Source organism: Misgurnus anguillicaudatus, chromosome 6 (genome assembly GCF_027580225.2).
Source record: "Misgurnus anguillicaudatus chromosome 6, ASM2758022v2, whole genome shotgun sequence".
In the NCBI taxonomy this organism is placed as follows: Eukaryota; Metazoa; Chordata; class Actinopteri; order Cypriniformes; family Cobitidae; genus Misgurnus; species Misgurnus anguillicaudatus.
The window spans coordinates 17980391-17997164 of NC_073342.2; the positions used below are offsets into that span (position 1 = coordinate 17980391).

Consider the following 16774-nt stretch of genomic DNA (forward strand, 5'->3'; position numbering starts at 1 on the left):
GGACACCGAGTTAGTGACTCGTGGTTTATTTTGCAGCACACGCTTAGCCGAAAATGTAAAGCATTTTCATTTGATTTAGCAATAGTTCAGGATAGAACAGCTTTGTTTTCCAATGTGCTGTCCTATGGTCCAAACACCCAAGATAGACGAAGATATCATGATAACAGAGCTGTCAAAAATAAAGGTACAAAAGCTGTCACTGGGGCAGTACCCTTTAAAAAAGCTCCTAATATGTACCATTTAGGTACAAACATTTATCTTTGAACTAACAAAATGTACCTTTTTGAAGTACTAATATGCACTCTTTGGGTACAAAGGTGTACCTTTTAGAAAGGGCACTGTCCCAGTGACAACTTTTGTACCTTTATTTCCCAGAGTGTACTTTTAAGCTGCACTTTTATTACTTAAAGATAATTGACCTTTATATGCAAACAACTCAAGGAGCCTACGCTCAGAGCCCTAAAGCAATAAACTAATTTAGTAGTGTACTCCCTTACCATTTTTAGTCATTTACATCGCTCTATACCCGTATACCCGTATACCTATACCCGTGTTTTCTCACATACAGATGCTTGATGGCAGATTATGATATTTACATCACTTGGAAACTGATATAAACTCCTGTTTTGTGTCTTCCTTCCCCAGTCTTCGTGAGGAATGCCAGCACCATCCATCCCTTGACTGAATCCTCTGACTTCAGATGTAGAGAGAGAGTGAACGAATAAAGGATGGGGGAGACGGAAGATGAGCGGGTGTTGCAGGCCGCCCAGCTTTATGAGAACTTTGTGCAGGCCACCACATGTAAAGGCACCACGCAGGCCTTCAGCATTCTCTGCAGGCAACTGGATCTGGATCCCTCCGATCACCGAACCTTCTACAGCAGCCTGAAAGCCGCAGTCACCTACTGGAAGGCCAAAGCCCTCTGGGGGAAGCTCGATAAGAGATGCGCACACAAGGAGTACAGTAAAGGCAAAGCTTGCGTGGACACCAGGGTAAGCTAAGATCTTACTAAAGTTACAAGAAAGGTTTTTAAAGAGAGCTCCTTTGGAAAGTCTTGTTGTTGACTACACCAAAGTTAATTATCTGTTTTATCGCTGATTGAATCAATGATAAAACATGTAGTCAGAGACATTTAGTCATGACTTGTTGTGTAAGCTGATGTTTGTGTAAGAGAATTTTCATATACGCGTTTGTTAGTCAAAGCGTTTTGCTTCATCTTAAAGAGTAGAAAGTCTTTCGTTAGTGACGGATCTTCTGTTTATAAAGTCAACATTTTGTCAATGTAAAGATCAGCATTCTGTGTAGTTTTATCCAGTTTGTTTGTTGGGATTGACCGGTGGACTGAGAGATCATAGGTTAAGAGGTCTGCAGGGTTATGGATGTAGGGCTCACTAATGCTGCTTACACACCAGAAACAAATGTAACTATTTGCATGAGAAGACATGAATAGACGCAAATTTGCAGGGGGGGGGGGTGCAAATGGCGGGAATTGGTCGGCACGATCAGTGTTGGGGGTAACGCATTACAAGTAGCGTGCATTACGTAATAATATAAATTTTCTGAAGTAATGAGTAAAGTAACAAATTATTTTATAAATGTACACATTAATATTTAAGTTACTATTTTAAAAAAGTAATGCAAGTTACTTTTTTAGTTTAATTTATTTGATTGAAAAAATAATGTACTGAATTAAACTGAACATGTTCACATTATGCACTCTGCGTAAACGCCTGTGTGGGAACCGTTTGAGTCAGAAACCAGAGCTCTGGCTAGGGCTGGGCGATATATATCGGGGGATTGTCATGCGCATCTCGTCAGTAAAGCCGGTTCCTTGATTAGTAGTAAATCGCCATCAGCTGCTTTTAGATGGAGCAGCATTTACTACAAAGAGACGAAGTTCGCTGACAATCGGGGAAGTTTCGCATTAATTATCGAGGACGTATCGCCTGGTAATTAATGCGATAGGCAGGCCAGAGCTCTAAAGTTTTGTGATAAAATATGCAATTTCTGCATGCAGAACTTTTCAATCATAAAAACACCAGCAAGGCCTGAAAGAGATCAAGCCTCAGCCAATCAAAAGTAACTACAAAAATAACGTAAGCATTACTTTCCATGAAAAGTAACTAAGTAACGCAATTAGTTACTTTTTTGTGGAGTAACTTAATATTGTAATGCATTACTCTTAAAAGTAACTTTCCCAAACACTGGGCACGGTTGCCGTAAACACGCGCTATTCGCCTCAAATGCCTCTTCCGCGCAAATTGAAAATATTAAGTTCAAGCAGAAATTACGTAAAATTAAATCCCACAAATAATCTCGAGCGAGGAACGTGTCGCTTAGTGTGGGTGGCCGTATGGTATTTTCGTTGAGCCAGACCTGTCAATCAATTTTAAATGCACATTTAAGCAGTTACCTTGGTGTTGTATAAAATAAATGAAGCTGTGCGCCAAATTGTTTGTGAGGCCACCGGGTTTCTGGTGCGGGGTTGTAGACTCCACACAAGTTTGTGCCGTTTACATTTGGGTCCAGTCGGGTAAAAAAGAAAATGCCACAATTTTCTCGGGTTTGTCTTGGGTAGGGTCAGACTCGGGTCTAAATTTCTGGGGTTTGTCTCAGGTCAGGTCTTTCTTTAAAGAAAATCATGAAAATCAGACTTTTTCCATGTTTAAGTGCTATAATTGAGTCTCCAGTGCTTCTATCAACCTAGAAAATGTGAAAAAGACCAACCCAATAACTCCAACTTGGCTCTCCTTGTGTTGTCAGAAGGGGAAAATTCTGCCCCTTAATCTGCACTATCCAACCACAACGCTACCATTTAGTGCAGAGATAAGATAATTTGCATGAAAAGGGACACACCCAAAAACAGCACATTTTTGCTCACACCTACAAAGTGGCAATTTTAACGTGTTATAATATTTATTTCATATTTATGTTATAATTTTTTATTTTACATCTTAAAAAAGTCTTGTAAAATGTCCCCTTTAAAAAATTGCACTTACATTTCTTACAAAATTACACTTACACTTACAGAAAGTACATGTTTTGGAGCTAAGAAGACCTCTATAGTGCAGATGAACCAATTTATTTGTGTCATTGTAATGTTGGCATTAAGTGTTTTGATTGGGAAATCCCACATAAAATCCCATACATATGATTGTCCTTAGCAGAGGTTTTGCTCTTTTGTCTCTGGGTAATCTGGGTTTACGTTATGTGAAAGAGACCGCAAGCTAACTAGTGTTTGAGAAAATTGGTCTTTTCATTGCGTGACTATATAATTATGGTGAATGTTAAAGTCTGCTGGATGGTAGAGGCCGGACAACTGCTTTTTGGTGTATGTGTTTCTTAGCTGTCCATGGAATCTCGGCTCACCTGTTATAATGTTGTTTTTGTCACGTTTTGCATAATGCTGCCTGTAGACTTATTGACCCCTTTATAGCTTGAATAGATGTTAAAGAGACTGGAAAGCCAATGCACACTGGTATTGAGCAAGAGTAGCACAGTGTCACAATTGGATTTTGCTAATCTTTGGGTTTGTGTGGGTTTCAGGTTCATTTGAGCTATTTAGTTGTGGTTATTTTTGTTTGTGCAAGTACTTATTTGCTGGACTTTAAAAGGGCTTCTGCTGTTATGGCCAAAGAAAACACATCAATTTCGCAAAAACTAACATATTTATATATATCTCAAAGTGTTTGGGTGATTCTCACGAAAACTTGGTTTTAAAAATGTCAAGCATGAAAATGTAAAAATTGCTTAAATTTACTTTTTTTCCCACCAGACATTGAAAAACAAAGTCTGGAGTAAATGAGAACATTAATTTAAAACTTTTACTTATCATTTAACACTTTTTGTAACATAATTAAAAAAAGTAGTCCTAAAAAATCTCATTACCGCAACAGTCAGAAAACATCAACACTGACATATTTTTAAAATGACATGACAAACCTGAAAGAACATAATTTGGAGATTCTGCACATGCATTTAAAATCAAAGTATTATGCTTCTATTAATTAAATTAACATTTAATAAGCATCTGTTGCGGTAATGATAATCAAAATGTCGTGTAAGCATTCTGACAAGACAATATTTCAAATTAACTGTAAAAAATGTTCTTACCTGGTAGCCATCTTGAAGTAACTGGTCCATGTGCTTGGTCACTCAAAATCAAACTTTATTAAAATTCTGTATGTGTGCTTAAACTGTTCTCAAAAAGTGTTGCGGAGGATGAGAACATCAGGCATGGACACATCATTTTCCTAATTTTTCTTCATTATTATTATACATGAATATTCAGTAAATATTTTTTCTGTCATCTAAAGTAGTCTAGCAAAACATCCATTTATTTTTTTTCTTAATATTTTTGTGTTAATTTGATTAAATTACAACATAACGCATGTTCAAACACAGCTGGACACATTGCGGTAATGAGAATTTCAGCAGAAAATGAGATAAAATTTCCAATTATAAATTATTATGTTGAAATCACACATTGTGCAAGGTAGAACACAGTATTGTGTTAATTCTGATGCTTTTTAATGTTACTATATTACACATTTTAAAGCTAAAATCATAAGTGCCGTGGTGTTTCAATGGTTTCGTGAGAATCACCCATTTATGCTCGCATGAGGTAGCTATTGGAAAAAAAGGAATATTACAAACAGATTAACTTTTGATGTATGTAAAAGTCACATGATCGTTCTTTGAAGATGCAAAATTGCATACTATAACCTCCCATACGTGGCTACTCCCATGTATAAGGGGTTTTCTCTGCCATTTATGCTTGGATAACACGGCTGCATCTCCTTCAATTTAAAATAATATGCCTGTTCGACTTGATGCAGTGCCGTGAATAGACCGACAGGCGGATGACATCAAAGTACCATGAGAGTGATTTGAGAGCAAACTGTACATTGATGTGATCCGCTTGTCGGTCTGCGTAGCGCCGCATCAAGTTGAACGCTGCGATACGTAAACAAACCAACATCCTTTTCCATTACTTGGAAAGACTTAAAATTACATTTACGTTATATGGGTTAATGGAAATACTGTCATTTCGCAATAGTTTTTATCGACACTTACAAAATAGCGCAAACGTTTTGCACAGATCTGCAATGCAAACCAGGCTGCTGTTAACATAAAAAAAGCAATGAACTGTTCAACTTGTCATAGATGCATTACTTGATTAGTTGGTCATACAGCTCTAAAATAACATTAAGGGGCATAAATATTGACACAAGTTTTATTTTTAGGTTAACAATCATTTTGTAATAGTGGACATATGGGCATATGCCTATAAATAGATTTAATCAGTTGCTTGTAAGGAGATTTTATTTGGTGCATTGTCACATAAGATTAATCTTAAAGCTTGCCTTATTAGCTGCTGTTAGTACTGCACTGGCACAAAATCTTGCCTTTAAAGGGATGATTCACCCAAAAATGAAAATAATGTCATTAATGACTCACCCTCATGTCGTTCCAAACTCCTAAGACATCCGTTCATCTTCGGAACACAGTTTAAGATGTTTTATATTTAGTCCGAGAGCTTGTTGACTCTTCATTGAAAATCTACTTACCGTATACTGTCCATGTCCAGAAGGTAATAAAAACACCATCAAAGTAGTCCATGTGACATCAGTGGGTCAGTTAGAATGTGTTAAAATACATTTTAATAACATAAATTACGACTTTATTCAGCATTGTCTTCTCTTCTGGGTCTGTTGTGATCCGCGTGCACGAGACTGAAGTCACGTGACTGCAGTGACCTGGCTGACGTACGACACGGCTGACGTGTTATCTGGTGCACCCCAGCTTGTATTTTTTTTGTGCGCCCGAGCTTCGTTTACAGTCTGAGAGAGATGCATGCTGTAAGTTTGAAGAAAAAAAAATCGCAAACATGTCTGAGGATAACACGTCAGACACATCACTGCAGTCACATGACTTTAGTCTCATGCACGCCGTTTACAACAGACGCGGAAGAGAAGACAATGCTGAATAAAGTCGTAATTTTTGTTGTTTTTTTGATGCTTCAACACATTCTAACTGACCCACTGATGTCACACGGACTACTTTGATGTTTTAATTATCTTTCTGGACATGGACAGTAAACCGTACATAGATTTTCAATGAAGGGTCAGCAAGCTGTCAGACAAAATAAAACGCATCTTAAACTGTGTTCCAAAGATAAACGGAGGTCTCACGAGTTTGAAACAACATGAGGGTGAGTCATTAATGACATTATTTTCATTTTTAGGTGAATTATCCCTTTAATGCAGGGCTAGTCAACTGGCGGCCCGCGGGCCAAGTGCGGCCCGCCAATCATCTTTATCCGGCCCGCCGGTCACCTTTGGCCGTTTCTCAATCGGAAGGCTGCAGCCTCCGGAGGTCGCATATGCAGACTGCATACGTCATCAAGATTAAGTTAACTGAGCATTACATTTACAAATCATAAGCATATTACAACAATTTACGATTAACTAAGAATAATAGTCAACTTTATAATTGTTAAAATTCTACAATAAGACTTAATGACGTATGCAGCCTGGAAATGCGACCTCCGGAGGCTGCAGCCTTATTGAGAAACGACTACAGTCTGATTTAAATTCAGCGTGGTTGCTTTTACCTTACCACTGTACAAGACAACACAGAAAGGGGCTATGTGTGGTGCCAACCATCTGCGGGTGCGTAATTATCTAATCCAATTCGAGCTTTGGATGCATTAAAGAAAATAAACTTATGCGACTACACTGCATGTGACGCGGCGACCGGAAGTGATGTATTTCAGTGTGTTCAAATCAAAACTGTGCAAAGTTAAAATTATTAATTATTGTTTGTTTTACTTTATAAGTAACACTTGAATACTTTAATTACTGGTAAGTAAATTATTAACTATACATATTTTCGTAGATTAAAGGTTCTCTCCCATGACAGATTTACGATTAAACTACATTTTCATTACGCCACTAGGGGGCGAACTCCCGACACTTATATCTGTATGTAATGTACAATGGAAAGGCTGTTTATCTATAAAATATTAAAAAAGAAAACATGTAGTGCAATTATAGTCATTAGGAGAAGGCTGGCTATATGTTGTGAGTAGTTGACATGTAACAATTAATGAAGGTAAACAGTTATAAACAAAATATGTTTAGGAGTGTTGATCTCTTACACTTTTACTATTAACATTTGGCTCTTACATGTTAAACTGCAATTGTTTTTAAATATTAATAAAGAAAATATGAGTTTTCAGTAATTAAAAGGCTTTTAAATTTAATTTTTTTTTTGAAAATGCATGTTTTTAATGTTTTTTTTTCTTCAAATATACTACAACAAAAGTAACAAAAACGACAACAACAACACACACACACACATATATGGTCAAAGTAAAAAATATATCAAAAGTAAAAATAGGGGTAAAAGTTTGGCCCGCGTCATATTTACAATTTTAAAATCTGGCCCCCGAAGAAAAGTAGTTGAAGACCCCTGCTTTAATGAATGTCATACAATGTAGGAGGCTTGGTTGAATAAAGCCCACTGTGAGGTCTATTGAGAGTGAAGCTTCCTTTGCTACAGGAAACACAACAGATTAACTCAATATACAGGAAATCATACAAAAAATAACCACACATCTAAATGTGCCTAGTTCCCAACTATACAGTATGAGACTGAGTGGTGTTATTTATAGTATTCCTGATAGGCAAAAAAAATTTAACTACAGCTCTTATCTATTTTTCACAGAAAAGTTAATGTGCAAATATGGCCTTTGGTGAGCCATGGCTATAATGACAGTGTTTTTGCAAGAGACAAGTAGAGAAAATAAAATTTGTGCTCACAAATAAAGCAATCTTGCTGTGCTTTATTTACAAGATATGCTTAATATACAATCTTGATATCAAGTGTGTCAAACATTGTGATTAATTCAAATGTTTGAACTTGCTTTAATCAGGACTTGAAGTGTTAAGTGAAGTTGTTTTGTGAAAGAAAGAAATGACTTCATTTGACTGGGCATGCTTGGCTTTTTGATCCTTCAGGATGAGCTTTTAGGTAATGTAGCATTTGTTGTTGAATCATATTGACTGATCTTTCAGTTGTGGCAGCTCTCAAAAGACAGAAACATCTTTATGAATACCTTCAGCAGATCCTAGAACAGTTATTCCTGCATTTTTTTCTGCGTCATCTGGTATTGATAAAAAGGCTTCTAATGAATCTCACCATGGTTTGTTTCCACAGTGTCTCATTATTGGTGGTGGCCCTTGTGGTCTTCGGACCGCTATCGAATTGGCTTTGCTGGGTGCCAAGGTGGTGGTGATTGAAAAGAGGGACACGTTCTCCAGGAACAATGTTCTGCACCTGTGGCCTTACACCATCCATGACCTCAGGAACCTTGGAGCCAAGAAGTTCTATGGAAAGTTCTGCGCTGGATCTATAGACCACATCAGTAGGTCGCTTTTTGTCTTAACAAAAACCAAAATTAAGTTATTATACCACAATTTTATCAGTGTTGAAGATAATAATAAATATATGGAACCTAGCTAGAGACCTAGCTAGAGACTTAATCACATATAGATCTGTGTATGAGCTTTAAAGAAGAATTGTTTTGTCATGCTGACATGCATTTTCTTTCAAGCCCTGCCAACTCATCCATTTGGTATAGTAGTACTCTCTATCGTCCCTTACATAACAGCAGACCAGCGCAACCAAATCAGATGCAAAACCTTCAAAACTGCTGGAATTATCCAAATCTGTTTTTCCATGTATATCTCTCACAAGATACTGGCTGCCACTGGATCCCATTGTAACCCGCCTTATATGCTATATATCTAAATCTGATGTCTGAAAGTCTACTCTTATTGCACAAAGCTCACTTTCACTCACATCACATGTGACATAGATCTCAGTGTGAGCAGGCAAAATCACCTTAAAGAGACACTATAAAATATGCTAATTTTTCAGCTCCCCTAGAATTAAACATTAGATTTTTACCATTTTGGAATCCATTCAGTCGATCAACGGGTCTGGCGGTACCACTTTTAGCATAGCTTAGCATAATCCATTGAATCTGATTAGACCATTAGCATCGCGCTCAAAAAGAACCAACGAGTTTTGATATTTTTCCTATTTAAAACTTGACTCTTCTGTAGTTACATCGTGTACTAAGAACGACGGAAAATTAAACGTTTTTTTCTAGGCTGATATGGCTAGGAACTATACTCTCATTCTGGCGTAACAATCAAGGACTTTGCTGCTGTAACATGGTTGCAGCAGGCGCAATGATATTACGCAGTGTCTGAAAATAGTTCCCTGCTATTGAAAGTAGCCAAGGGGACTATTTTCGGGTTTCCATTGGTCTTAGTAACTACAGAAGAGTAAATTTTGAATAGGAAAAATAACTCTTTGGTCATTTTTGAGCGTGATGCTAATGGTCTAATCAGATTCAATGGATTATGCTAAGCTGAGCTAAAAGTGGTACCTGGAGATCGGCTGAATGGATTCCAAAACTGTAAAAATCAAATGTTTCTTTTTAGGGGAACTGAAAAATTAGAATATTTTCAAAAAAAAGTGGAATGTCCCTTTAAATCAGTGGTTCTCAAACTGGCGGGCGCAAGATGGTGCCGGGGGCCCCAGTTATATGCAATTTTATAAAATACATGAATTTATCATTAATTCTGTGTAATTAAACCTAAAAAAATAAGGCTACTAACTAACACTATGTTGTATCCCTGTAGGCTTTGAAAGGGGAATGTAATTAAATGTAACTTCACCTGAAGCTTGTATTGAATAAATGGGTTATTGTCCAACCCCAGCAGAAGATCACAACATACCCATGACTTTTATTTTTTTTAGTGGACATTATTATGACTTTTGTGTTAAGGTATCCGTCAGCTGCAGCTCATGCTACTAAAGATTGCTCTCATCGTTGGGGTGGAGGTACATGTCAACGTGGAGTTCCTCAAGCTTTTAGAGCCACCAGAGGACCAAGGCACTGATGGTAATCCACCATTTACCTGTCATTTGTTTTTCTTCGTATCAAACAGAACATGTACTCAGTTTACACCTAGTTTTGGAGGCATGGTGGCATATTATGATTAGCAGGCATTGCTTCTCGTAAGATGCTAACTTATGTAAGCTTGTTGACACTTATCTTACATTTACTGCGCATCATGGAACCAAAACAGATCTTTAAACCAGGTGGAGCTCCAAGCCGTCATAACATAATCCCATGCAGCCATAAAATGGCTATAAATACCTCACAGTGAACCAGCAGAAATTGTTTTTCTATTGGACATTGGGTTGTATAAACATGTGGTGTGGACAGAACGAATACTCATGCATGCAGTAATAATCATAACCTCACTATATCATGTCATTTTTTTGGCAAGTTTACATAAAGCAAGTTGTTAGAAGAGAAACACTGAAACACAATCTTGACAGTTGACAGCTCACTAAATGTCCTTGATGCACACATGTTGTCGATACCGAGAAGGTTTCGGTTGTCCCCTCACGTCACTGGCACTTACCAGTTTGCATTGTATAAGCGATACACCCTCGGCTGTGTCCTATATATAGAGTCAGAGGCCGTCGGGGTCTATAGCACCATTTCTGCTATGCGTTGCCGGTTGAAAGAGAAGCACTGGCCTTACGTCAAATTATAGAGGTGTTAAAGGTGGATAGAACAGGCTGTATTTTCCATAGCTGTTAGATGTACCCCTTACCTGAAAAGCCACTTTATATATTTAGGAACTTATTGCTGGGCTGGTAAGCAGTAGTAAGCATAGTAAAGCCCAGCCTAAGTTGGTTTATCTTTCTTAAATTTGAACAATCGGGTGTCTGCATTCCAGGGCCTGGATGGAGGGCGGAGATCCGGCCGACCGACCACCTGATCTCAAATTATGAGTTTGATGTGATAATCGCAGCGGATGGAAGGAGAAGCACACTTGATGGTAAGAAAGAAGTTATTATAATTGTTTTAACCAAACATTGTATCTAAATGTCACATTAGCCTTTGTTCAGGCTATTTCCCCCAGTGACTCTTTCCAGAAAGTGTCTGTCCCAAATTCAGAACATGGATAAGCTCTATATCTTTGACAGGACATATATGTCGACATGCCACAGAAGAGGCGGGGACAAAATTTTTATTGTTTCCTGTTGACATAGTAAGACTTTGCATAGATCAGACTTGCTATAAATTAGCAAAAGTAACCTTTAGATCACACTTGAACGAACTACACACAGACTTGTAGGACTGTTGTAGGTTTTGTTGGACAGTGGTGATGAATGAATGATTGGTATTTAGCTGCTTCCATAAAAGGAAACAATTAAGTTTCTTTATCACACGTGAAGGTGCAAAGACTGTCTTGCGTAATTGTTGTTGTGCACAGATATCAATGAGGTGTTATCTATTGACTTAAATGATTTTCTTTTAACTTTAATCCATGTTTATGCTGACTAATGCAGTATTTTGAAAGCAAGATGTCAGCAATATTTTCAACAATTGCAGATTGGTTGCTCTGCATCCAAAATCGCCTACTTTCATACTATATAGTAGGCGAAAATCCCCAAGTAGTATTTTTTTACGAATTCATAGTATTTGAAAAACAGAAGGCAAAAGGTACCGAGATCACCTGCTACTTCTGGCTAGATTTTTAAAGCAACACCAAAATAACGTTTCCAAAAAAGTTTCAGTCGTTCATCCACTCGAAACAGGGTGAACTGCACTTTCACATTCGCTTTGCAGCCCTCTATCGGCCAAAACCGCACTAAAGAAGTTTCCAACCGTCGGGTTGCGGTCCTGTAGTCCGAGTGAAAACTACAAAAACTTGCTTTACGGCAGACCTACAATCCAATCAGAGCCAGCTATGCTGCAGAAGGCTAAATTATTTACGACAGTGGTAATGGACAGTTCTGCTTCTAACCTGTAGGGGGAGCAAAGAGCAAAAACTCTTTAGTGTTGCTTTAGGTGTGCATTCGATGGACACTTTACTATCCCGTGGGGCCACGCAAGCTGAGGAGCCACCAAATTCAAAAGATTAATAAAATAAAATAAAAAAACTAAAATCTAGGAACTAGGTTGCTCTTAAAATATTTTGGTGAAATGTATTCCTTGTGATGTAATAGACCCTTCTCTAAGCCACGCCCGAAAACCGCCACAGGCGGTCATGGTTTAGCACATGGTTTAGCAACCGTAACTAGGGGTGGGTGTCTGACAAGCTTTCAAGCGAGGAAAACATGTGGAAGCGTTGTGAATATGGATTGTGTATATCCGATACCCGGTATCCTAAGAGTTTGGACAGGGTGGTGGATTTTTTCCCGAAACTTAAGATCCAAGTGTAGAAATGTTGGACATGGATCAAGCAGTGTGGAATTCACAACTAAATATCAACAGGATTAATAAAAACACATACGTTTGCTCCAGTGTACGAGCATGCTAATGTTAGCTGGCTAGCTAACTCAGTACATCATTGCTTGCAAATAATGACAGTTCTTTGTTCATAATGCATATACACTCACCTAAAGGATTATTAGGAACACCTGTTTAATTTCTCATGAATGCAATTATATAAACAACCAATCACATGCCAGTTGCTTCAATGCATTTAGGGGTGTGGTCCTGGTCAAGACAATCTCCTGAACTCCGAACTGAGTGTCAGAATGGGAAAGAAAGGTGATTTAAGCAATTTTGAATGTGGCATGGTTGTTGGTGCCAGACGGGCCGGTCTAAGTATTTCACCCTGTATCTGTTCAGTTTCTGGGATTTTCACGCACAACCATTTCTAGGGTTTACAAAGAATGGTGTGAAAAGGGAAAAACATCCAGTATGCGGCAGTCCTGTGGGCAAAAATGTCTTGTTAATGCTAAAGGTCAGAGGAGAATGGGCCGACTGATTCATGCAGAGCACCTTTGACTGAAATACCCACTCGTTACAACCGAGGTATGCAGCAAAGCATTTGTGAAGCCACAACACGCACCACCTTGAGGCGGATGGGCTACAACAGCAGAAGATCCTACCGGGTACCAGTCATCTCCGCTACAAATAGGAAAAAGAGCTACAATTTGCAAGAGCTCACCAAAATTGGACAGTTGAAGACTGTAAAAATGTTGCCTGATCTGATGAGTCTCGATTTCTGTTGAGACATTCAGATGGTAGAGTCAGAATTTTGCGTTAACAGAATTAGAACATGGATCCATCATGACTTGTTACCGCTGTGCAGGTTGGTGGTGTTGTTGTTATGGTGTGGGGATGTTTTCTTGTCACACTTTAGGCCCCTTAGTGCCAATTGGGCGTCGTTTAAATGCCACGGCCTACCTGAGCATTGTTTCTGACCATGTCCATCCCTTTATGATCATTATGTACCCATCCTCTGATGGCTACTTCCAGCAGGATAATGCAGCATGTCACAAAGCTCGAATCATTTCAAATTGGTTTCTTGAACATGACAATGAGTTCACTGTACTAAAATGGCCCCCACAGTCACCAGATCTCAACCCAATAGAGCATCTTTGGGGATGTGGTGGAACGAGAGCTTCGTGCCCTGGATGTGCATCCAACAAATCTCCTTCAACTGCAAGATGCTATCCTATCAATATGGGCCAACATTTCTAAAGAATGCTTTCAGCACCTTGTTGAATCAATGCCACGTAGAATTTCGGCAGTTCTGTGGGCGAAAGGGGGTCAAACACAGTATTAGTTTGGTGTTCCTAATAATCCTTTAGGTGAGTGTATTTAAATGTAAAATAAGATGATTAAAGGCTAGACGGAGGCTGACTGACATTAGCATTTTAAATATTTTAGCATTTTATTAATAGATGGCCTACCTCTGGGTACCCCAATTCGATCGCGGCTCTCCCGGTGATAGTTTATAACTATTAGATTATTTTCACAAATTTTTTAACGTTATAGGCTTTAGCTTCAATTTTGATAAAATTATTCTCTAATCAGTCTCTTAGATATTTCACCTGTTTGCCAAAAATGACTAATTATCTCCTTGGGAATGTCTGACACTGGTGCATACATACTGTCATAGACTTGCCAGGCGCAAAAAGCTTGACAGGTGTAGCAACTGTAACTAAGGAAGGCGGGGCTTAGCGAAGGGTCAATTGTACTTGTTAAACAACGCATTAGTAAATTATGGTAGCGGTTGTTCTGATTACGTCATGGGTCAAAGGACATATGGTCACATGGCAATGTAATATTGTGGATGCATTATTTTTGTCCAGTAAGTGTTAGATGATATAAACTGATCATACCCTCTCTGCTACAGGCTTTAGGCGAAAAGAGTTCAGAGGGAAACTGGCTATCGCCATCACAGCAAACTTTGTTAACCGCAACACCACGGCCGAGGCCAAAGTGGAGGAGATCAGTGGGGTGGCATTCATCTTCAATCAAAAGTTCTTCTTGGAGCTTAAAGAGGAAACAGGTGAACTCAAAATCTTCACTACATCATGACAAGCTCATAAAGAGCCATCTGCATTTATGTTTGAGAGACTGCTTGCCAAACCAAGCTATGTTCTTCAGGCTGCATCATTTAAACATGATGTCACACTCCTTTAAGTGCTGCCTTGTAATTCAAGTGCTGACACATAATTAACATCGGTGTGTAATAGTTCCCCTCCCTAAAGTAAGAGATGTAACTGTACTTTTTGTCATCAAATCAAACATTAACAATAGAACTCTTAAACATAGACACACAATTCAAACAGTCATCCGTCGTTTAAATGAATTTCAATGACACAAACATGCTAATTGATCTTATTTGTCTTTCGTACAGGCGTTGATCTGGAAAACATTGTCTATTATAAAGATGACACACACTACTTCGTCATGACTGCAAAGAAACAGAGTTTGCTGGACAAGGGTGTGATAATCAATGTAAGTCGGGGGGGTCTGGTGGGCAGTAAATCAAAGGTTTGAAATTGGTGATTGTCAGATGTGACTTCAGTTTGTGGACATCAAATGCCTTAAGCCCAGAGTATGGTTTGATTTTTATGTGTATGAGAGAGCCTTGCAAACCATAGTTTATCGGCTCATACGTGTACACATACACATTTCGACAAAATGCAATGCATCTTCTGGGCTACATACTACATTCTCCTATATTTGCTTAATTTGAAAATCAAAGACGATACCTTTTAGTAAAAACAATCTTGTGTGTGTACACGTGTATTATATCAAACATTAGCCCTCTAATGCTTTCTCTGAACCATTTCATGTTTGTTATGAAAACAATTCCATCAGGAAACTCTTTCTCAGAATCTGAAACGGGATATAACAGCAAAGCAGTTGAGAGATTAAAGATCTTTGCAGTGTTTGGAGTTCGTCTGGAGTCTTAAACTCTTACACCTTCTGGAGTTACTGTAAAAACACTGATGATGAAAGCACAGACTCATTACTCCACCATTGATGATGTCACCGTGTAATCTGCTTAACCTTAAGCTACTTATCGCATTAAAATATTAACCTATTGTTTTCACATGCTTTGAATGTGAACATTTAAGTGACTGTGGCTCCACGCACGTCACATGTCTCTTTAATTCATCTCCATTTTTTAAATGCAGTGGTATGAACACTAAAGCCACCCTTAAAGGTGCAGTGTGTAATTTTTAGAAGAATCTCTTGACCGAAATGCAAAATATTATACAAAACTATATTGTCAGGGGTGTATAAAGAACTTTCATAATGAACCGTTATGTTTTTATTACCCAAGAATGAGACGTTTTTATCTACATACACTGAGGGTCCCCTTACATGGAAGTCGCCTTTTTATGCCGCCATGTTTCTACAGATCCCTTAACAGACAACTTTTTTTACTTAGTTGTCTCCGATGATGACGTGTTAGTCCAGTGGTGGCTACCGTAGCTTCTCTGTGCGTTTCAAAAGCGAGGGGTGATCGGTGAACTGAGCCATTGGTTGCAATTCGCAACCTCGCCACTAGATGCCGCTAAAATTTACACACTGCACCTTTAAAGTCTTCATGAAGATTTAAGCTTAAAAATAATCAATAAAACAATATTTCACAAACATATTTTATTGTTTATATTGTATTATTATTAATCTTTTTTTTTATTTGTGTGCCCTCATAATCTTTAATCAAAGACGAAAATCTCCTTCGCTCCTCGAAACGATCTAGCTTTACTTCCTGTCACAAGAAATGGTGTGAGGGCGGGGCCTGGGAAAAGATTGCAGCGATTAGCACGTTACATCATGAACCCATTTCAAATGACCCAGTCAGTTCTCGATAGATGAAATCTAGTCCCGCCCCTAACTTTTTTATTTATGAAGCAGTTTCACTCGGATATACGTCACGATGGGAAAAATAAGACAATCACTATTTCTGTTTCAAATGTGTGAGTGATATTGAGTTACTTAATTAAATGTTAAACAAAGACTTCTTTATTTGAAAGTAAAATCACACAAACACACTTGTCCAATACATTTAGCAAAAAATTTGAATACCCTTACACTTGAATTGTTTCTGCAATGTGATTTTCATCCTGAAATCTTCCTCACCCAGGACTACATTGAGACAGAACGACTATTGGCAAGCGACAACGTAAACCAAGAAGCGCTGCTCTCGTATGCCCGCGAGGCTGCAGATTTTGGCACGAACTACCAGCTCCCCTCCTTGGATTACGCCATCAACCACTACGGTCAGCCGGATGTGGCCATGTTTGACTTTACCTGCATGTACGCCTCAGAGAATGCCGCGCTGGTGAGAGAAAAGAAGGGCCATCAGTTGCTTGTGGCCCTGGTTGGGGACAGCCTGTTGGAGGTAGGCAATAATGA

General features: G+C 38.5%; 2 protein-coding genes across 17 annotated transcripts in view; one reads left to right on the forward strand and one right to left on the reverse strand.

The window, feature by feature from the left end:
* Positions 1 to 16774, reverse strand: part of cyb5r2 (cytochrome b5 reductase 2) — a 117058-nt gene that overhangs the window by 65184 nt on the left and 35100 nt on the right. The window lies entirely within an intron of this gene.
* mical2b (microtubule associated monooxygenase, calponin and LIM domain containing 2b) overlaps positions 1 to 16774 on the forward strand; it is a 73640-nt gene that overhangs the window by 13444 nt on the left and 43422 nt on the right. For all 16 annotated transcript variants that reach the window (XM_055192038.2, XM_055192040.2, XM_055192037.2 and 13 more), the window contains exons 2-8: positions 646 to 992; positions 8224 to 8431; positions 9866 to 9982; positions 10833 to 10934; positions 14253 to 14408; positions 14760 to 14860; positions 16503 to 16760. In XM_055192038.2, coding sequence (XP_055048013.2) covers positions 729 to 992; positions 8224 to 8431; positions 9866 to 9982; positions 10833 to 10934; positions 14253 to 14408; positions 14760 to 14860; positions 16503 to 16760 — 1206 coding nt within the window. In that variant the 5' untranslated portion in view covers positions 646 to 728. The remainder of the gene's footprint in view (positions 1 to 645; positions 993 to 8223; positions 8432 to 9865; positions 9983 to 10832; positions 10935 to 14252; positions 14409 to 14759; positions 14861 to 16502; positions 16761 to 16774) is intronic.